The sequence below is a fragment of the Esox lucius genome, chromosome 2, assembly GCF_011004845.1.
Source record: "Esox lucius isolate fEsoLuc1 chromosome 2, fEsoLuc1.pri, whole genome shotgun sequence".
NCBI lineage: Eukaryota > Metazoa > Chordata > Actinopteri > Esociformes > Esocidae > Esox > Esox lucius.
Genome location: NC_047570.1, coordinates 20,155,601 through 20,177,590, shown reverse-complemented (window position 1 = coordinate 20,177,590; position 21,990 = coordinate 20,155,601). Strand labels below are relative to the sequence as shown.

The window sequence follows — 21,990 nt, the reverse complement described above, 5'->3', positions numbered from 1 at the left end:
GTACAGTAAATTTCTAGCGACTGCTCTCAATAATTTATATTCATAGCCAGTTTTCATTAAACGACACTCAAATCAATTTGTTTTAACTCACCATATCTAAAAAGCTAGTCATAAGCAACTTCATTCCAGCAGATTAAACAGGACCCCATTTCCTACTTCAACTTCAGTTTAAACAAAACAGGTATAGTTCTTGCTGGTTCCATCATGGCACAGCAAGAACTAGCAAAAACTTCCTGTGATAAATTAGAAGCATTAAAAATATGGCTTATTTTGCTCCAAAAACGGCTCTTCATTCAAAATGCTTGGTGGTTTCCAGCAGGGCCGGTTCTAGGCATAAGTGACACACGCAGTCGCTTAGGGCCCCCTACTGCTATGGGGCCCCAAATCAGTAGTGATCCCCTGAACGCTAGGGTAGAGGGGGCTCCAAAGCACATTTTACTTAGGGCCCCCAAAGTGCCAAATCCGGCACTGGTTTCCAGGAACCACAAAGCAAATTACAAGTCTCCAAGGTAGGCCTAAAGCCAAAAAGTAGGCTACCATTATATCAGATGATGAAATGTATGTTGAAATACTATATTTTCACTAATCTGACCTTTCTTCTTCATGCAACAAAAACACATATTAGTGTAATACATACATATAATAATTGTTTTGAGCTTTACAAAACATTCAAATCAGTTAGGCTGGGTAGGAATCTGTAAAATATGCGAGGGAGATGCAAAGGCGCATGTGCAATAGCAGGGGAACGCCCTACGTTACATCTGAACTCCTATCGCGGTTCGCTTTGGTGGAGACAGTCCGTTTGGAGTCAGAGTGGACTCGTAGAGGACAGCTGTGTGGAAGGGTGGAGTTGCAGCGATACAATGAGTGCGAAAGTATTTTCCGATAGTTGCTTACTTTCCGCCCGACAGCACAACACCTCGGTCACAACTTATGCTGTTCCGTCTGACGTGCAGTTGGGGCCGGAGGGTTCCATATCGGACGAGTTGGCAAGGGCAAAGAGAGTTCAACAACAAGTCCAGTTGCGCCTTGCCGAAAGAAGGTCCTCATCTCGTACTCGGCTGAACGGCTCTCACTGCACCCCCCCAGGTGGGCATTTTATTTGAGCTTTTCTGTGTCTCATTTTGGAAATGTGAGGATTTTATTTTTCAACTTGTATTCACAAACCTAAGCCAGGTTAAATGCGCTCGTGTGTGCGTTTGTTTGTTTGTGTGTGTGTGTGTGTTGACCAGACCCAATAACCAAGAAGAACATTTTGGAATTCCTTTAATTACACGCTTATGTGAAGACGGCTCCAGTCTACTCGTTTTGTTTCTTCAGAAGTCCAAACCTCACTAATTTTACTAGTGGTAGCTTCAGGTCTGGATTATTGTATTTTAATCAACCATATAGGATTTGGAGATTTGTCTCACTGGTACCGGCCGGTTTTCTAATGCCATATTTAATCTAAACTGCCCTTTTCATCTATCAACAGGGGTAAGGTAAGGGAACACAACATCCCTAATATTAATAATACAATAAGGGCAAAAATAAATATCTTCAAAAAAACAAAGCTCTATTAAACATGCCTAGAAGAGGATCTGGGTGTATGTTGCCCCAACGCACAGTGGGGAGGATAGTTAAACAAAAGAAAGTTGGAAAAAAATATCCAAGGGTCACAGTTGAAGAATTGCAGATGGTGGTTCAATCTTGGGGTTTCAAAGATTCCTAAACCACAATTAGATGTCACCTTCATGCCAACAAGCTATTTGAACATTTTGCCAGAAGATAGCCTCCACTCTCATCAAGACTAGCCTTCTGAACATAGATCCTATGGGTTGTCTCAATATAGGCTGTATAATATAATTTGTTTTGGTACTATTTTAACAAGTATGTGTTTTCTTTGTACAAAACTTATCACACTGCTGATTGTGCTTTCATCACACACATTTTACCATAAGATCAATGATCCAACCAAGTGTTTTGTGAAATATAATGAATATATTGATAATGTCATAGAAACACAACATAATGCAATCCTCTCAATATAGTAATTGTAACAACCAGTTAATCCAAGAGCAGACAATGGAAGACACATTCCAAAATAACCCTTTGACTTGCTAAATGTAATCCAGTACAATATATTAAACTGTTTTCACGTTAGGAAAAGCTTTAACGCAAGCTTTAATGCAATTATCAAGTGTGATCAATGAAGCCATCTGCAATCACTGACACAATAAAGTAACCTTTAGTGCAGCATAGATAATTTTGACTAATAATAAATACTATAAGAAGGAAATGCCATGAAATTTATATTTAGTACACAACACTAATTCCTGTCAATTCTGTGTTCTGTATGTGGCCATGAGGTCCACATCACAATGAATATTTTTATTATTCATGCACTGTAGGAGAAATCTTCAGGAATGGCAAAACCAAGCCTGTCATTGGTCAGCAGTGATCATCATATGCCTCATCCATGAGCTGAAGGAAGGTGACATGCTCCTAGAGATGGCGGTCATACACTGTCCACCTCCATACTGAAAATGAAAGGAGAGTACAGGGCAGATATACATTCAGGGATTGGCACAAAACCATTCCTGAACCATCTCTCCATGTTGGAACCTAACATTGTCCCAAATAACTACATGGGTGACTCCTTCACCTTGACACAAAGGTTCAATGGTATTGTGAAACTTAATAAGGTTTAAATGGTTTTAGGACCCAATAAGGAAACCTATTTCTTACCCCCCCTTCTACCGATATGGCTGCAAACACGTTTCACTGCATGGGCTTCCTCATTTGCCTAAAAAGCTAATCCACACCAGTCAGGCCTTTGATCTAACAAAATATGAAAGTCAATCATTTTGAAAAGTTGGCCAAACCAAATTCAACTTGAATACAGTCTGGGATAGCTCTGCCAATCATATTGGTCAGTTTAATGGGCTAAATAGCTGGGTCTTAAACCATTTAATCTAATAGGTAATAAGTAAAGTAAGAAATTGATATTTGAAGGTATTTTGTGTTTGTTACTGGATGGTTACAATGAATTGGAGACTATTGGTACACACATGTTTAACTTTAGATTGTGAGCAGTAGTAGCCAGCTAATTAGCTTGTTCCCCCAATTTTTTCCAGGTGAAAATAATGTTGACCACACTTTTTCAGTGATTGCATTAACATTGCTTAACTTTGTTTACACAAATGAGTGATGCGGTCTCACAATGTTTGTTGTATTATGCAGAAACAAATCGAGCTGTCAGGGTCAGTAAGCAACCTGTGTAGGGTACAGGGGGTCTATTGAAACTTAATCTGATTTGTTAAAAGTCAGGTCCTTGCTTCCAGAGTTAATTTCTTTGTTCACCCCCGCTCTACTTGCTTGCAAATCGCTGTTGTATTGCTCAAAATAATAAATGTATTAAATTAATAAATTAAATTAATAAATTTTAATTTTCGCGATATAATTCTCATTTCAAATAAAAATGTACTTCCTGTGTTTACCAGTCAGCTTTGTTCACAATTGTATCAACCCACGTGTTCGCTCAAGAAGAGTAAGTGTATACATAGTAAACAAAAAGTTAGTATTCACTAGCTAGAAAACAAGTTACCTATTTCATCTTTGATATTCACCTCAGACAGACAAACTTTATTTGCTTGAGAGAGAAAGGAAAATATGTATATATTATGTCTGACTCTGAATACGAGCAGGAAGAAAAATGTTCGGGGAATAGAGTCTTACTTGTTCTAACCATAATACCCAGATGATGAATTGACCGAATAGAAACTTGGAGAGCAGCTAAAGAGGGGATATGGTTAACACTTCAATCTCCAAACCTTGCCCAGAATATATATTTTTTAATATACAGTGGATATAAAGTCTACCCACCCCTGTTAAAATGCCAGGTGCTTGTGATGTAAAAGAATGAGACAAATCATGTCAGAACTTTTTCCACCGTTAATGTAACCTATAATGTGAACAATTCAATTGCAAAACAAACTGAAATCTTTGAAAAATTAAAATAAAAAAAAAACAATAACTTGGTTGCATAAGTGTGCACACCCTTACACTAATACTTTGTTGAAGCACCTTTTGATTTTATTACAGCACTGTCTTTTTGGGGAGGAGTCTATTAGCATGGCACATCTTTATGTGGAAATATTTGACAACTCTTCTTTGCAAAAGTGCTCCTAATCTGTCAGAATGTGAGGACATCTCCTGTGCAGAGCCCTCTTCAGATCAATTAGATTCGGTCTGGGCTCTGGCTGGGCCCTTCCAAAATGTTAATCTTCTTCTGGTGAAGCCATGCTTTCGTGGATTTGGATGTGTGCTTTGGGTTGTTGTCATGCTGAAAGGTGAATTTCCTTTTCAGCTTTCTAACGGACACCTAAAGTTTTGTGCCAAAATTGCCTGGTGTTTGGAACTGTTCATAATTCCCTCCACCCTGACTAAGGCCCTGGTTCCAGCTGACGAAAAACAGCCCCAAAGCATGATGCTACCACCACCTTGCCAGTAATTCCTGCAGTTCCTTTAATGTTGCTGTAGGCCTCTTGGAAGCCTCCCTGACCAGTTTTCTTCTCGTCTTTTCATGTATTTTTGAGGGACATCCAGTTTTTGGTAATGTCTCTGCTGTGCCATATTTTCTCCACTTGATGATGACTCTCTTCACTGTGTTCCATGGTATATCTAATGCTTTGGAAATTATTTTGTACCCTTCTCCTGACTGATATCTTTCAACAATGAGATCCCTCTGATGCTTTGGAAGCTCTCTGCGGACCATGGCTTTTGCTCTGAGATACAACTAAGAAAATGTCAGGAAAATCCTACGAGAACAGCAGAATTTTATTTGTGACTAATCAATCACTTTAAGTGATGGCAGGTGTGTAATGACTTCTATTTAACTTGTGTTTGAATGTGATCTGAACACAGCCACATCCCCAGTTATAAGAGGATGTGCACGCTTATGCAACCAGGTTATTGTAAGGTTTTTATTTAAAAATGTTCCCCCTCGAAGATTTCAGTTTGTTTTTCAATGGAATTGTTCACATTATAGGTCTCATTAAAAGGGGAAAAATGCATTTGTCTAATTCTTCTACATCACAAAAACCTGGCATTTTCACAGGGGTGTGTAACCTTTTTTTATATCCACTGTATATATAATTTTGGACGAACTATCGTTTTAAATCACAGACAGATATCAGATCCCGGAAAAATGAAATGCGCATATGTACAGAGGCCGTTAACATTTCAGAATTCCGGCCAAATTTCGAACAGCTACCAGACATATTTTTTTAAATGGCCAAATAATAGCCTCAATTTAAACTGCAATAAAACACAAACGCTATGTTATAAAAAAATATATATAATAAAATAGTCAACAGAATGAACTCCACAATTTTTGTGAACTGAGCATATAGGCCACAACTAGGGCTGCTGCAATTATTACATATTTGCCTTATCGCAATAATTTGAGCCAGATCGCAATTATTTTTATTGACAACTATCTTTTGCACATTATTTTTATTCCAAAATCATGTTACCAGTCTGAATAAGGGATTTTGATGCCAAAGTGAGAAACTTCTGAAGAAATACCAGTAAAATATGTTGACTAATTTTTTAAGTTGAATTTTGTCATTTCTTACCATATTTCCTAATTAGATAATGTGCATTAAAATATATGGATATAAATACGCAGTTAAGTCCAGAAGTGACACACTTTTCCTATTTATTTTATGCCACCGCAATGGATTTGAAATGAAACAACCAAGATGCAATTGAACTGCAGAATTTCACCTTTAATTCAAGTGGTTGAACAAAAATATCATATGAAACATTTAGGAATTGCAACCATTTTCATACACATTTTCATACACCTCCTGTCCCCTTATTTCAGGGGTTCAAATGTAATAGGAAAAATGTATACAATCATAAATAAAATGTTTATTTTTAATACTTACATTTTTAATACAAAATGTTATTGGAGTTTGTCATCTTTAAAGAAATTTAGGAGTCTATTTAGGAGTCTATCGTTAACAGAAGCACTATATTTTGTATTGTAACTTTATTACTTGATTTGAATACATTGTATTACTTTGGAATATAGCTTATTACAGCACTCCTCGTTCATCTTCACACTCAAGCTCATAAGGCTACTGATAATCACACCCACTAGGTTGGTCCTAGTGGATGCCATTGTGGGCATCCCTGAGTTCTGGGTCTAAGTTGGTCCCAGGGACACATGCCATTGTGGGCATCCCTGAGTTCTGGGTCTAAGTTGGTCCCAGGGACACATGCCATTGTGGGCATCCCTGAGTTCTGGGTCTAGGTTGGTCCCAGGGACACATGCCATTGTGGGCATCCCTGAGTTCTGGGTCTAGGTTGGTCCCAGGGACACATGCCATTGTGGGCATCCCTGAGTTCTTTGTCTAGGTTGGTCCCAGGGACACATGCCATTGTGGGCATCCCTGAGTTCTTTGTCTAGGTGGACCTGGGAACACAGGCCATTTTGAGCAAGTTCTGTGTTTCTTACCAGTCTGGGTGGACCCCAGAAACACATGTAATTTTAATGCTGGGCTCGTGCCGAAAGGAGTAGCTAAACCTTACTAAGGACTTCCAATATATGGTCATTTATGATAACATTTATTTACTAACAATAACCACTCCCTCACCCCTCACTACAGTTTTGTCTTCAGCAAGTGAAAAGCATGCTCGATCGGGTTGAGATCAAGTGAATATTCCACTTCTTAGCCTTAAAAAACTCTTGGGTTTCTTTCGCAGTGTGTTTTGATTCACATTCCATCTTTAAAGTGAAACACCGTCCAATCAACTTCACTTAATTTGGCTGAATCTGAGCAGACAATATATCACTATACTCTTCATAATTGATCCGGTTGCTTCTGTCTTCTGTCACATCATCAATAAACACTAGTGACCCAGTGCCATTGGAAGACCTGCATGGCCATGCAATCACTGGCCATGCCTCCATCGTGTTTTACAGATGATGTGGTATGCTTCGGATCATGAGCGGTTCCAAGCCTTCTCCATACTTATTTCTTCCCATCATTCTGGTACAGGTTTTATCTTAGTTTAATCTGTCCAAAGAATAGGCTGGCGTTTTTAGTAGTTTTTTGGCAAAATCTGGCCTTTTTATCCTTGAGGCATATAAATGGTTTGCAACTTGTGGTGAACCCTCTGTATTTAATCTCATGAAGTCTTCTCTTTATGGTAGACTTGGATAATGATATGCCTACCTCCCGGAAAGTATTCTTCATTTGGCTGGATGTTGTGAAGGGATTTTTCTTTACCATGGAATGTATCCTACGATCGTCCACCAGTGTTGTCTTTTGTGGACATCCAGGCCTTTTTGTGTTGCAGAGCTCACCAATGCGTTCTTTATTTCTCAGAATGTAGCAAACTATTGATTTGGCCACTCCTAATGTTCCTGCTATCTGATTATTATTATTTTTTGCAGCCTAAGGATGGCCTGTTTCACTTATGTTGAGAGCACCTTTGACCGCATGTTGTGGGTTCACAGCAACAGCTTCCAAATGAGAATGCCACACCTGGAATCAACTCCAGACCTTTTACCATCTTAATTGATGAAGAAATAAAGAAGAGCCCATACCTGTCCACCTGTCCATGAAACAGCATTTGAGTCAATTGTCCAATTATTTTGGTCCTGTGAGTAAGAGGGGGCTACATATTGAGGAGCTGTTATTCCTAAACACTTCCTCCAATTTGGATGTGACTACCCTCAGATTAAAGCTGAGCGACTGCACTTAAGCACATATTCATTATTTAACTGTAACTTGAATATATGTTGGTAAACAGACAAAATAACAAAATTGTGTCAGTGTCCAATTATTTCCAGACCTAACTGTATGTTGTACCATTGCATATTAAAGGTTGAAACACGTGTTTGCTACATTAAGTTATTTCAAAAAACTATGCTATTTCAAATAACTATGTAGTCTTCTGTAGTCTTGCTGGCCTCAGTTGCACCATCACTTGTTTGTTTGTTTTGTAAATTGGCCTGGGGATGTCTGATTGACTTTCAATATTTCGGAATCGTATGCTGGAGTTGCTGTGGAGTGTGCAGCTTTTGAATCCCGCGCCACACTTAGTCACATGACCAAACACTCGGTAATGTCTTGCAAATTGCAAGTAAAGGCTTGCTGTTTTCTTGGCAACAGATCATATAGGTCACACAATGTTAGGCTATTTAATATGCTATTAATCTATTTATTTGGCATATTTCCCATCGGGTATTTCGGCCAGTGATATTTCCATCTGCCGGACAACTACACGTGACACTGGCGAAAAGCCAGCTAACGTAAACCCTGGTATCATATGTAAGTACCGGTAACCGTACAGGTATCCGTACCGCTCGGTACGCGTTGTGATCCGAATGAATAGTGTAGTTTTAACAACAAACGTTACTTTTTGTGTTCGAAACTAACATTCTAAATGAGTATCCCCTCGGAGATGGATCTCGGAGCCGTAACATAGCAACTGAAGTAGCCTAGAACAAGTAACATTACTGGCCGGCGGTGGGCAACACCCAATCAGAAGAGGCATGTCTAGTACACTTTTCCGCTGGTTCCCTTTACAACAGTTTGTATCGTACAATGTCTCCTTTCGCCAAATGGAAGAAAATGTAATCATTCCTATCATTGGTTGGGAATACCACTAATGAGCGGAAGACATTTCATTTGGTATCATAATGCCACGTTGTCATCAATACACAAACATTAGTTACATAGCCAGCTCCTATGACGCTAGCAGTTACAGAAGCTGCTATATCTCTTTTATATAGCGATTCAAATTTTCGGTAACCTAACCGGTATCCTACCTGTGTGGATTGACATCATAGTACTACTGTGTAGCAGTGTACTAACTAGCTAGCTACTGGAGCTAGTAAATGTGAACACAAGCGGCAAATGTGAACACAAGCGGCAAGCAATGAGCAAATCAAGAGAGAGGCCAAAAAAGCAGATTAGACTAGCTTTCTGTAGCTAGCCACCAGGGACCCTCAACTAATGTTAGCAAGGCTAAGAATAATGTCGAACTCTTGAGTTAGCGCTTTTTTGGAACATGTAATTCTATTTTTCAAATTATTATTCAGAACTTCATTCTCTATCGGGCATTGGTGCGGAACCGCTTTCTTACGGGTGAGTAATTGCATCATGGTGTAATTGTTTATTTACTGAAAAATCCTACTTATTGTATGCTTTAACCACAGTGGCAATGGGAACATTTTATAACTTTGTAATAAATTCAAAGAAATGTTATGTTTTGCATTTATTTTCTTGCTGTACCGAAATTGTACTCAACCGCTTAAAAGTTTCGGTATGTGACATCTGCGTACAGTTACACCACTATCAGTGCCATATTATATGAATTTACATGCATTACTTTACGGTTTTCTTTAAAAGCTGTATACTAACCAAAAATTTATGAACAATTAAGAGCAATGAGAGTAAAATTAATTTCAACAATCGAGAAGGCAATCTTTTCAAAAGCTCTTTAAGTACTTCATATATAGAGTACCAATCAAATGGAATGTGTTTGTCTAAACTTTTGAATGGTACTGTACATAATTTATGTAAATGTGAAACATATCCTTCTAGATGACTGATTATTTGATTTAGTGTTTTGTACTGAGTCAATGTAATAAGTGCTTAGAGTTTTGAAAAAAGTTTTTTTGATGGTGTTTTATTTTTTATTGAAATTCCAGCTGGAGTTGGAACAGCCTGTGATTTCTATTGTTTACTTAGATTTTTGGTGAGTTTTAATCTAGCCCTCAGTCGGTTGGTGATTTTAGGTTTCCATTAACCATTGTTACGTCATTTTGTTCTCCATGAATTACACAATGTACAGTAAAGATTTTGATAGTGTCATTGGCATAAGGTAGATAAGCAGTTGGCAGTGGCCAACGTGTTATTTGTATTCCCAGATAATATAGTTGTTCCAAAAATCAAACTATAAAGACTTATATAGATAACTGCTATAAGTGTAGACAGTGGACCATTAGATTTAACACATTGTACTCTGTCAGAATCTTTTCATGAACCAGACTAGACAATCCTATGAATACTTTGTTGCTACGTCTTTTGATAGAGATACAGTGGTTAACACAGGTAAAGGCTTTAGACAAATTATTTATTGGCACAATACTCCCTTTTGTTTAAAACATATATTATGTAGGTTATGACCTTTTAGAAATGCTGAAATACCCCCATGGCCAGATTTGAAGCCTGATGGAACAACAGAGAAAACACTGTGAAACTCAAAATGGCAGGTCAACTGTTTGTGGACCGGGCATTCAACAACATTAGACAGGCTGGTCAGAATCAAGGCCTATAACAGTCCAGGTCAAACTTGTTGGCCCCTTTTGATAATAGGAATGAAGGCAGCAACTTTCCAATTTTGTGGCATTGCAGCAGTAAGTACTGTCAGGCTTAACCCAAGGTATGTGACAAGGACTGAAGTTACTGAGGAAGATAACTTTCGATAACAGGTTCCAGATAATATACCCCTGACTTGAAAGGGTCCGGTGTTGGGCTATAAAACAATGTCAATGTTTATCATGATTAAAAAGTAAAAGTATCCTAAATTTGAACATGCACCTATACAGGATAGTATGGACTGCCAATTATGTGTACTGATTTACGGCTACAGTATAAGTTCTGTATGGGGGGTTAATCAGTGGTAAATTCGACTTACTATATACAGTTGTGCTCATACGTTTGCATACCTTAGAAGAAATTGTGAGATTTTGGCAATGATTTTGAAAATGTCTGATCATGCAACATTTTGTATTTTATTTAAGGACTGTGATCACATGAAGCCATTTATTATCACATAGTTGAATGGCTCCTTTTTAAATTACAATAACAGAAATCACCCAAATGGCCCTGATCAAAAGTTGACATACCCTTGAGTGTTTGCCTTTTTACAGACACACATGGTGACACACACAGGTGAAAATGGCAATTAAAGATGAATTTCCCACACCTGTGGCTTTTTAAATTGCAATTAGTGTCTGTGTATAAATAGTCAATGAGTTTATCTCTCATGTCGATGCACTGAGCAGGCTAGATACTGAGCCGTGGGGAGCAGAAAAGAACTTTAAAAAGACCTACGTAACAAGGTAATGGAACTTAATAAAGATGGAAAAGGATATAAAAAGATATCCAAAGCCTTGCAAATGCCAGTTTGTACTGTTCAATCACTTATTAAGAAGTGGGAATTTCGCAGATCTCTTGATACCAAACCAAGAAAGATTTCAGCCAAAATTGCCAGAAGAATTGTTTGGGACAGAAAGAACAACCCACACATAACCATAGGAGAAATACAGGCTGCTCTGGAAAAGGACGGTTTGGTTCTTTCAATGAGCACAATATGACGATACTTGATGAGAAGTGAGCTGCGTGGTTGAGTGGCCAGAAAGAAGCCTTGACTGCACCAATGCAACAAAGGCGGTGAGCTCTAAAGGCACAGGGAATCTTCTGAGAATTGTTGGCAAGATGAATGCAGTATGTTCTCAGAAAATACTGGCAGACAGTTTGCATTATTCTGCATGAAAGCTGCGCCTGCAAGAATTCGGGGCCTGATAGACAACTATTACAAAAGACTGGATGCTGTCATTGATGCTAAAGGGGGCAATACACAGTATTGGGCCAAATTATGGGGATCAAATATGGGCCAAATTATGGGGACTTTAATTTCTTTTGACAAATGTGTGTTATTACAACTGTATCCCTTGATAAAGTATAAAAATATATATATTGAGCCTTATCCAGATTAAATGTACTGTACCACTAAAACCACTTATATTTTGGCCACTGACATTCCATGTCTAGAGTAACCCATTAGATTTCCCATTTTATATTTCACAGATTTGACAATAATTTATACTCCTGTGTGGTGTCTTTTTAATAGCTCACTATTTATGAGCTAAAGATCCGCTAACAAGTGTTGTGGGTTTCTTTACTTCTCTCAATTATACACCTCTTATTTTTTCAAAATTCCTTTTGTAATTCTTATTATTTTTTTTTTTTTACAAATATCTGTCTTCTTCCAACTGTCACTTCATCCACTATATGGCTTTTTCAGTAAGTTCCCATCCTGATGATATATGCCTCTTAAAACATTTGTATTTCATTCATTGAACATCCTTGTCCCTTGTTTAGTCTTTTACGTTTTTTCCTTGTTCTTCCTTGTTTCCCTACATTTTCATTACCACTATTTGATAGCTCACTATCCATGTGAGCTAGAGATCTACAGACTTCTTTGCTGTGTTAATTCACCTGTCCTCTAAAAGGTACACCTCTTACTTTTCCCAATGACTCCTCTTCATATTTGAATATGCATTCACTCATTTTGTATATCAATCTGTCCTAATACACTATATTTTTCACTGGGTTGGATATATTAGGCAGCAAGTGAACATTCTGTTCTCAAAGTTGATGTGTTAGAAGCAGGAAAAATGGGCAAGCGTAAGGATCTGAGCGACTTTATCAAGGGCCAAATTGTAATGGGTAGACTCCAAAACTGCTGCCCTTATGGGGTGTTCCCAGTCTGCAGTGGTCAGTACCTAACAATAGTGGTCCGAGGAAGGAAAAGCGGTGAACCGGTGACAAGGTCATGGATGGCCAAGGCTCATTGATGCACGTGGGGAGTGATGGCTGGCCCGTGTGTTCTGATCCAACAGATGAGCTACTGTAGATGAAATTGCTGTAAATGTTAATGTTGGTACTGATAGAAAGGTTTCAGAACACACAGTGCATCGCAGTTTGTTGCGTATGGGGCTGCGTAGTCGCAGATCAGTCAGGATGCCCATGCTGACCCCTGTCCACTGCTGAAAGCGCCTACAATGGGCATGTGAGCATCAGAACTGAACCATGGAGAACACAGTTACCTGGAGAACACATGGCACCAGGATGCACTATGGAAAGGAGGCAAGCCGGTGGAGGCAGTGTGATGCTTTGAGCAATGTTCTGCTGGGTAACCTTGGGTCCTGCCATTCATGTCGATTTTAGTTTGGCACGTACCACCTACCTGAGCATTGTTACAGACCATGTGCACCCTTTCATGGGCAACGGTATTCCCTGATGGCATTGGCCTTTTTCAGCAGGATAATGCGCCCTGCCACAAAGCAGAAATTGTTCAAGAATTGTTTCAGGAATACAACAACTAGTTCAAGGCCTGCAAATTCCCAAGATCTCAATCCAATCGAGAACTAGTGGGATGTGCTGCACAAACAAGTATGATCCATGGAGGCCCCACCAGGACTTAAAGGATCTGCTGCTAACATCTTGGTGCCAGATACCACATCACCCATTCAGAGGTCTAGTGGAGTCCATGCCTCGACAGTTTAGGGCTGTTCTGGCGATTAAAAAGGGGACCTACACAATATTAGGCAGGTGATCATAATGTTATGGCTGATCGTTGTGTGTGTGATGTATGTATATGTATTTACAGTATCTCACAAGTGAGTACACCCCTCATATTTTTGTAAATATTTATACATACATACACACACACAGCTCTGGAAAAACTTAAGAGACCACTCCTACATATATGGCAGCCATTCCATTCCGGTGTCTGTTAAATTCCAACACCGGCACACCTCATTTTACCTAATAAGGTACTGATTAGGTGTTTACCTGAACCAAATCTAATTTAACAAGGAAAAGTATAAAAACCACTGCTGTGATCATCACTATCCTCTTGCAATAGGACCAGCTGGATGGCAAAAACAGTGTGAGTAGTACCTTATTTGTAAAAAAAATTAATAATAATAATAATAACAATTCAGCATGACAAAAGAGATAAAATGAAAAGCTTTGAGTGAGGAAAAGAAGGGTTCAATTCTGGCTTTACTGGCAGAGCGTTACAATGAGCGTCAAAATTTTTTCAAAAGATGGCGGTTCATAAGAACAAGGTCAAGCAACGGACATTGGGGACCCCAAAGCTACAGACTGACAGAGGATGAAAACGACTGACCAAGATGACCGTCAACTAATTCAAATGCCACTCAACAACCGTAGGATGACATCAAGTGAGGTCTGAAACCAATTCATGTTTTTTTGGTTATTTTGATCAGTTGTTATTTTCTACAAATAAATACTCTAAATAACTATTTGTATTTAGAATTTGGGAGTGATGTTGTCAGTAGTTTATAGAATAAAACAAAACTCTTCATTTTACTGAAACACATACCTATGAATAGTAAAACCAGAGAACCTGATCATTTTGAAGTGGTCTCTTAATTTTTTGCAGAGCTGTATATGTTGTTGTAAAAGATGTTAATATGTAATATAATGTTTAATCAATGTAAATATAATATATTTACATTGATTGAAAGAAAGTCAAAACCCAAAGTGGCATAAGATTAGCTCATCTTAATATTTAAGAAGTCAGCATTTTTGTTCATTTTGCTGACTTCTTAACTCTTATAGATTTACATATGATTTTCATCTCCAAGTTAAATTGGATTGCGTTTCCTCAAAGTAGTTACAGACAGTAGGTCCTTGTGTCTTCTTTTGAATACAATGTTTAATGATTTTAAAACAATTATAGTTGAATTTTTTATACAAGGAATTGGGTGTGGAATATCATGCACAATACAAGTTTGATATGATACATTTGGATTTTTGTTTTGAACTGTTGTAGTCATTAATAATATAAAGCTCGGAGACAATAAAGGGACCTTTTCTTGTATGGAACATTCCTGTCCATGCATTTAGCACTTCAGAATTGTTATCAGTAGCACCAAGCTGCTTATCTCATTTTCTGTTTTGGGAAGGTTTGAGTGATCAGGGGTTTGGATGGATATTGTGGCCAGATAGTGTCTTAGACATTTTTGTCAAACCAACACATATATCAGTCAGCTGCCTGTGTTTTGCTATGAGAAAGAAAACAAACCTGGGTTGTGAATGTTAAGTATCGTGCTCAGGAATGTAACAATAGGATTGAATGTCTGACAGGGTTAAAGGCAGTGGAGGTGGAGGAAAGAGAAGGTTGGAATCTCTTTTCCTTGGTTTTGAGGCAGAAGATTTTAATTGTTTGTGACAAAGTGGCTTTAGCAGCAGATACAGAGGAAAATAATTTAGCAAGGAGGGAATGAAAGATAATAGGTCATCTGGAAGTTTTGTTTTTCTTAATTTTCACCCAGCTGGCCTGGTCTGTGAGCTGTTAGTGAGTCACCAAGGCAGAGCATGCTGGGAGGTTAGGGGCCAGTTAGAGGCATAGGATCTCAAGAGGGAGGGTAGTGGGGTTGAAAGGCTGAATCAGGAGACAAAGAGGAGAAGAATTTAGCAGATTGGTGATTATAGGATAGAAGAAGGGAGATTGTGACTGCACATGATCATCTGTGTAGGGGGTGCTGAGATGGTAGAGTTGGAGAATGGAGAAGGAGACTAAGTAGTAATAAGAGACCAGGATATAGGTTTTAGGAAGATTTTTCCATGAACTGCATCTGGTAAAGACAAGGTTCTTTGTTTTGTCTATATTGTAAGTGAGACCGGACTGGGAAAGTGTAAGTGTGATGCCGAAAGAGAAATGAAGTGGAAAGAGAAAGGTGTAAATAAATGAATAGAAGGCCGACATTGGAGTTTAAAGCTGTCCAGTAATATGAGTGGTGAGCCATCGCCAGGAAATTAGCTAATCAAAGTGTCAAGCTCTTTGAGGTTGTCCCCAATGCCACAACCAATGACAGACACTTCCAGACTAAGGAAAACATACTCAGATAAAGTTACAGCTGGTGGAATCAGTCAAAGGCTATAAGGGGAGCGCATTTTTGATTGTCATTTCCGAGTGCTGCCGTTGACCAGGAATTCAATGTATGCGTGGGCAGGGGACACATGTTTTGAAGAGTTGCAGCTGTGGGATGGGGAGCATTTGTAAATATTACAGGGGATGGAGTGAATAGGGATAGAAACACATAGTTGACAAAGCTACATCCATAATTGAAAACATACGCCTATTTCACTTAATAAGTACATTCCTAATGTTTTGTGTGTTTTTGTTATAGTAAGCTGATAGGGACTGTAAATCCAGACAAATATTGTTAGACAAGAAATATTGAGTGAAAAATACGAATTCTCGTTTAAGATCTAGGTGTTGGGTAAATGTTACAACTGGGTAAGCTTTAGTTAATAGTGCTTAGAAATTTTGGGTGTTGGGTAAGATAGGATTATGAATGGAAATCCCTTTCTCCTCCACAAGGATAGCGGTTTCTGTCACCTGCAAAGTGTTGTGCAGAGACAGCTTTGCATGCAGAAAATTAGTATGGGTCCTTTGGCAAAACCTGGTTTCTCTTACCGATATGAAAGTTTATAGGTTAAGATAAATAAATGCTCCTCACTCAAACCTTCCTTTTCGACTTTTTGAAAAGGAAAGAGAAAGGTGCCGTGGTCTCTTAATTTTTTCTGGAGCTGTGTGTGTGTGTGTGTGTGTGTGTAATTATAATATTTTTGGTTACTACATGATTCCATGTGTTATTTTATAGTTCTGATGTCTTCACTATTATTGTACAATGTGGAAAATAGTAAAAATTAAGAAATACCCTTGAATGAGTAAGTCTGTCCAAACTTTACACTGTGTGTGTGTGTTTCAGTATTAATCACCTTGAAGTAAGCTTTTGTAGTCAGAGTGCATCCATCATATTGTAGCCGCTTCCTACCGTGAGAAAGTAGATACTCTTTGACCTGGCAGAATTGGCCTGTTCAATGTCAGCTTTAAAGCATGCAATCCTCCCACCCAGTTCAGGCCTCTCTCCCCTGCCAGGTTTCTCTGCCAGAAGTACGCCCACTAGGACTACGTTACCACTATTTCAACACTATTTATTATTAGTTGAACTAGTGTCAACATGGCTTCCTGGTGGTCATTATGCACAAATGAATGATGCCAGATTCAATTTTAGGAAACTTACAAAAATCTCCTGATGGTATACTAGCCTGCTGGCTTAATCAGGCATGATGGTCTTTCCGTGGACCTCTTTCAGTACATTGAGGATCAAGACTCAGGCTGATCCCCTCTTTAAAACGTGGTATTCGGCTGAATCTTGTTCAGTGTGTCTTTGCATTTCTACATTATTTTTACTTGTTTTGATGTACAGCTGGATGCTGTCTGACTTTGTTGAATCTAATTTGGTCATGCACAAACATCATAACTATCCAGAAAACCAAGCAAATACTACAAAACCTAAGCTTTGGGAAAGAGGTTGTAGCTTCATTGACATGAATACATGGTAGCATTCTCGATCTTATGGCCTTTCTCTTTTCAAATAGAACACAGTGGCACAATGGGATATAACACATGTGGTCCTGGATCCAGCTCTAACTTAGCAATACACAAACCAAGAACCAGGACCATGGTGGTGAGTACTGTATGACTTCATATAATATTATCAGTTTATGGTGTTTTCTTTTTTTCCCTTAAAGATAAATTGTACTCTTACAACCCTGAATTCCTGCATTTCTATCTTATTTTCTTATTTGCCATGCTATCACCCTTATCTAAAACAGGGGCATGCATTTGGTTGATGATAACCTTCATAGTCTTACCGAAAATACAAACTTCCAAGCTGCACACTCATAGCATAAACATTTTCACAAGAACCTACCATGACTGTTGATTAGATTAGACCACAACAAACATCTTAAGACAAAACATCTAACTCATGACCCTATCTTTAGACTAGACAGTATAGCCAATGTTTGCTTTTTAAGCTGATTGGCTGTTGTATGTATTTAATTATAAATTCTGGTTAAAACCCTGAAAGCTGATTGGCTGAAAGCATGGCATATTTAAACAATAAGGCACGAGGAGGTATGGTATATGACCAATATACCACGGCTGTGAGTAGTTTGTAGACACAATGCATCACAGACTGCTTGGTGTGCATAGGCATGGTATATTGGTAATATACAGTATATACAGTACTCACTTCTGTTGCCAGCTGTTTAGACATTAGTGTGTTGTGTTATTTCGAGGGGACAGCAAATTTACACTGTTATACAAGCTCAATACTCAATACTTTACATTGTAGCAGAGTTTCATTTATTCAGTGTTGTCACATGAAAAGATATAATCAAATTTTGCAAAAATATGAGGGGTGTACTCACTTTTGTGAGATACTGTACATTGGGAAAATACCACAAAGCTGACCTCTGGGGTAACATACCATAGTTAGGCACCTCTGTGGTTTGGTATTTTGCCAATATTCCACCACTATATGTTGTATTATCGCCCTATGCAATGCATCAACTTAGAACAGTCCTAAGCAGTGTTAAATTGACCATATACTGTACCACACTCCCTTGTGTCTTATTGCTTAAGTCTAACAGTCTATTGTCTTCTAGATGCCCCCTGGGTCCCAGTACTTGGGTGGGTCCTCGCCTCGATCAGTGGTGGAGTTAGGACCCAGATACAGAATCAGCCAGCCTCCAGTTAGCACGGCCTACCTTCACAGTGACAACAATCAGCTGGGTGGCTACCTAACTAGCCAGGCCACCAGGTCCACCATATCCAGATCCATGTGTCAGTCCGACCATGAGGTTCTGTCCCTAGATCTGGGAGCCCCGCATACCCTGTCTCACAAGCAACACAACCCACTGGCCAGCTGGGTGGCCCCCGATGGTATTGTCTCAGAGTGCCACTCCTACCATGGTGGAGGTATCCCTGCCCCTGGAATGATGCGTCGTACCCTAAGTGGAACTCTGGCACAAGCTGGTGGGTGGGGTGGGAGGGAGGCCGACCTGTTATACCAGCACTCTTTCAAAGGCCCTGCCCACCGCACTATCAGTCGCATCAACAGACAACATCAGCATCTGAGCTCAGAGTCAGGGATGTGTGCCAGTGGTGGCAGCGTGTATGGTGCTGAGGGTCAGTACCAGAATGTTTTGCAACGAGCTACATCCCTACACAGCCTAAAAAGTGTAGGAAAGGGTATGGATGTGCCTGATGGGGGCAGGAATTCAGCTGACAGCAATGAGAAACTCAGAGGGTAAGAGATGCAGGAGTTGTCCAAATGCCAAGCAACCTTGCATGAAATGACACAGCCCTATGCACATTACACTAACGCCTTACATAACTTTGGTAAGTTTCTGATTAATCTCCCTCTTTTCCTCCTGTATTTATGTACAGAATGCACAGTTTAGACATGCCAACAGCAGTCAGATACCTGCTCATGTGTGACACAGCAATGCAGGTGCTAGGAGCAGCCTACATACAGCACCAGTGTTACCATAGCAGTGATGCCAAAAAACAGGTAACAAATCCATGTCAATAACCCATAAACTGTTTCAATGTCCGAAATGTGATTTGCAGCTTTACAGCTGTAAATAAATATATTTGTAACCCATTTGTTAAGTGCCATTTAGTTTTCAAATTTTTAATATCGAACAGTCAAGACTAGCATTGCAGAGTCTTCTTCAAAATTTTTGTGAGAAGACATCCTAGTCCAGTGTTTCTGAACCCTGCTCCGGGGTGCCCCATGCCCTGCATGTTTTAGATCTCTCTCTGCTCTTTCACACCTGATTCAAATGATCAGCTCATTATCAAGTCCTTCATGATCTGCTACATCAGGTATGTTAGGGCAGGGAGAGACCTAAAACATGCAGGGCAGGGGCATCCAGTAGCTGGGTTGCGAAACACTGTCCTAGCTGAAAGGCTCTAGGCCAAAATGTTAATTTTGTCAGACTACAAAACATTTGGCTGCTTGGCTATATTTATCTCCTTAGAGTTTTTGACATTAAACTACGACTTGCCTTGGCCATAATTAAAAAAAAATGTATACAGAGATGTCAAGCTGAGGCATATGTCTCTTACAGTAGAGTGCTATATAACAGCAATTATAAAAACTTGAGCTAGTTTAGGATACTTGAATGGTGAATGGAGACTTATCCAGTTATGATATTTTAGTTGAGTATTTTTAACATAAACATACATACAAACATCTAAGATCTGCCTAAAATCATAAATTTCTTATATTCTCTATTCTCTATTCATGCCATTCCCTCCCTGAGGGAGAGCAGGGTTTTGCTAGTCAATAACCTACCTTCTCCTGGCCCACCTATAGGTGCGTCTGCTGAAAGGTGTACCTGCTCTCGTGCAACTCTTCAGCAGTGACAGCCAGGAGGTCCAGCGCTACTCTACCGGTGCTACACGCAACCTCATCTATGAGAACATGGACAACAAAACTGAACTTATTGAGGCCGGGGGGATAGACAAACTTCTCAGTGCGCTGAAAGAACCAGATGAAGAGCTTCGAAAAAATATAACCGGTAATAACATTAGTTACACTTTTTTGAGAGTCCCAATTTCCATCTGTTCTATAGATAGTTTGTTGAAAGTTTCTTGATAGTATTACTACCTGTTCATAAGAATCAGCTTGCTAAGATTAGGATTATAAGAAGGTGTATGGTAAGAGTTAATGTTAGGGTTTGGATAAAGGTTGGGTTAGTAAATAGTTAAAATGTAACCAATAATCAGTCGATAATCTGTAGAGAATCTAGAGAAACACCTTTGGGACTCTGTGTTACCTTCACATCTATATACTTCATCAATCAGCTTGGATTTATTTTTAGCTTTATTTATACAGAGAATTTAGTCTGAGACCTAAGTCATTAAAGCCGAGTTAAAGCAAATACTAACAAACAAAAAGCAGTCACAGTGAACAATAGAAAACTAATTGATTAAACATTTTAATTTTGTAATGTTAGACATAGCAGGGGTTTTCAAAGTGAGAGAAAGCAGTTTGTATAATTATAATTTATTGTTTGTAAAATTCTAACCAAATCAAGCAGTAGAAATGAATATATATATAGGCTACCATATTACTCACCTTTTCTCAGAGTAATGTTGTCTGTTACTAGCATAAATAAAAGCGTAAATGCCCAGTAGACATCTGCAGTTATATTTTAATTTAATGATTCACATATTTTGTTCTACAAAATTGTATTCACATTTTTTATTTTCTCGCCAATCCATCTATTGCCATCCATGACTAGCTGATACTATTATGGTCTCATTTGGTAAGGGAGCAGGAGCAACTGAATTTGAATACAAATGCAAAGCCAAGAATCAAGAATATATATTGACATTTTTCTTTTGCATGTACTAATGATGCAAACAAACACAACAGCCTAATAAGAGGCAGCCATGAATCCAACTGTCCAAATACAACCCGGTTCCCAAAAAAGTTGGGACACTCTGTAAAATGTAAATAAAAACAGAATGCAATGATGTGCGAATCATTTAAACTCTATATTCAATAGAACATTTTACAAAGACAAAAATCAAATGTTGAAACTAAAACATTGTTTTCTTGAAAAATAAATGCCCACAAAAAAGTGGGGACAGAGGAAACAAAAGACTGGAAACGATGTGTAATTCTATAAAAGGAAACCAGGTGGAATATCGCACAACTAATTATGTCAATTGGCAACAGATCATTAACATGATTGGGAATTAAAAGATCATTCCAGAGAAAATGGGTCTGTCAGAAGTGAGGATGGGGAGGTGTTCACCACTCTTCGAAAGACTGCTTGGGCAAATAGTGCAACAATTTAAGAATAACGTTTCTCAATGTAAAATTGCAAAGTTTGGGGATTTCATCATCTACCATACATAGTTTCATTAAAAGATTCAGAGAATTAGGAGAAATCTGTGTGCAATTGACAAGTCTGTAAACCAGTAGTGGATGGAAGTGATGTTCCTCAGTTGCTCAGGACCACTTCTGAAAATCATTGTCTGTGAACACAGTATGTCGCCACGTCCACAAATGCAAGTTAAAACTCTACCATACAAAGAAGAAACCATATATAAACAAGATCTAGAACCTGGACCAACCTGCTTCTTATCAGCACACAGTTCAAAAGCCAGCATCCGTGATGGTACGAGGGTGCATTAGAACACATGGCAAGGGTGACTTGCACATCTGTGAAGGCATCAATAATTCTGAACAATATAAACAGGTTCTGGAGCGACATATGCTGCCATCCA

At 38.8% G+C, this 21,990-nt stretch overlaps 1 protein-coding gene across 2 annotated transcripts in view; it reads left to right on the top strand.

Annotated features, from left to right (window-relative positions):
• Nucleotides 1-766: 766 nt before the first annotated feature.
• The window catches only part of pkp3b (plakophilin 3b), a 43,336-nt gene continuing 22,112 nt past the window's right edge, over nt 767-21,990 (top strand). For both annotated transcript variants that reach the window (XM_010890482.4, XM_029125500.2), the window contains exons 1-5: nt 767-1,089; nt 17,274-17,362; nt 18,348-18,991; nt 19,132-19,255; nt 20,066-20,270. In XM_010890482.4, coding sequence (XP_010888784.2) covers nt 864-1,089; nt 17,274-17,362; nt 18,348-18,991; nt 19,132-19,255; nt 20,066-20,270 — 1,288 coding nt within the window. In that variant the 5' untranslated portion in view covers nt 767-863. The remainder of the gene's footprint in view (nt 1,090-17,273; nt 17,363-18,347; nt 18,992-19,131; nt 19,256-20,065; nt 20,271-21,990) is intronic.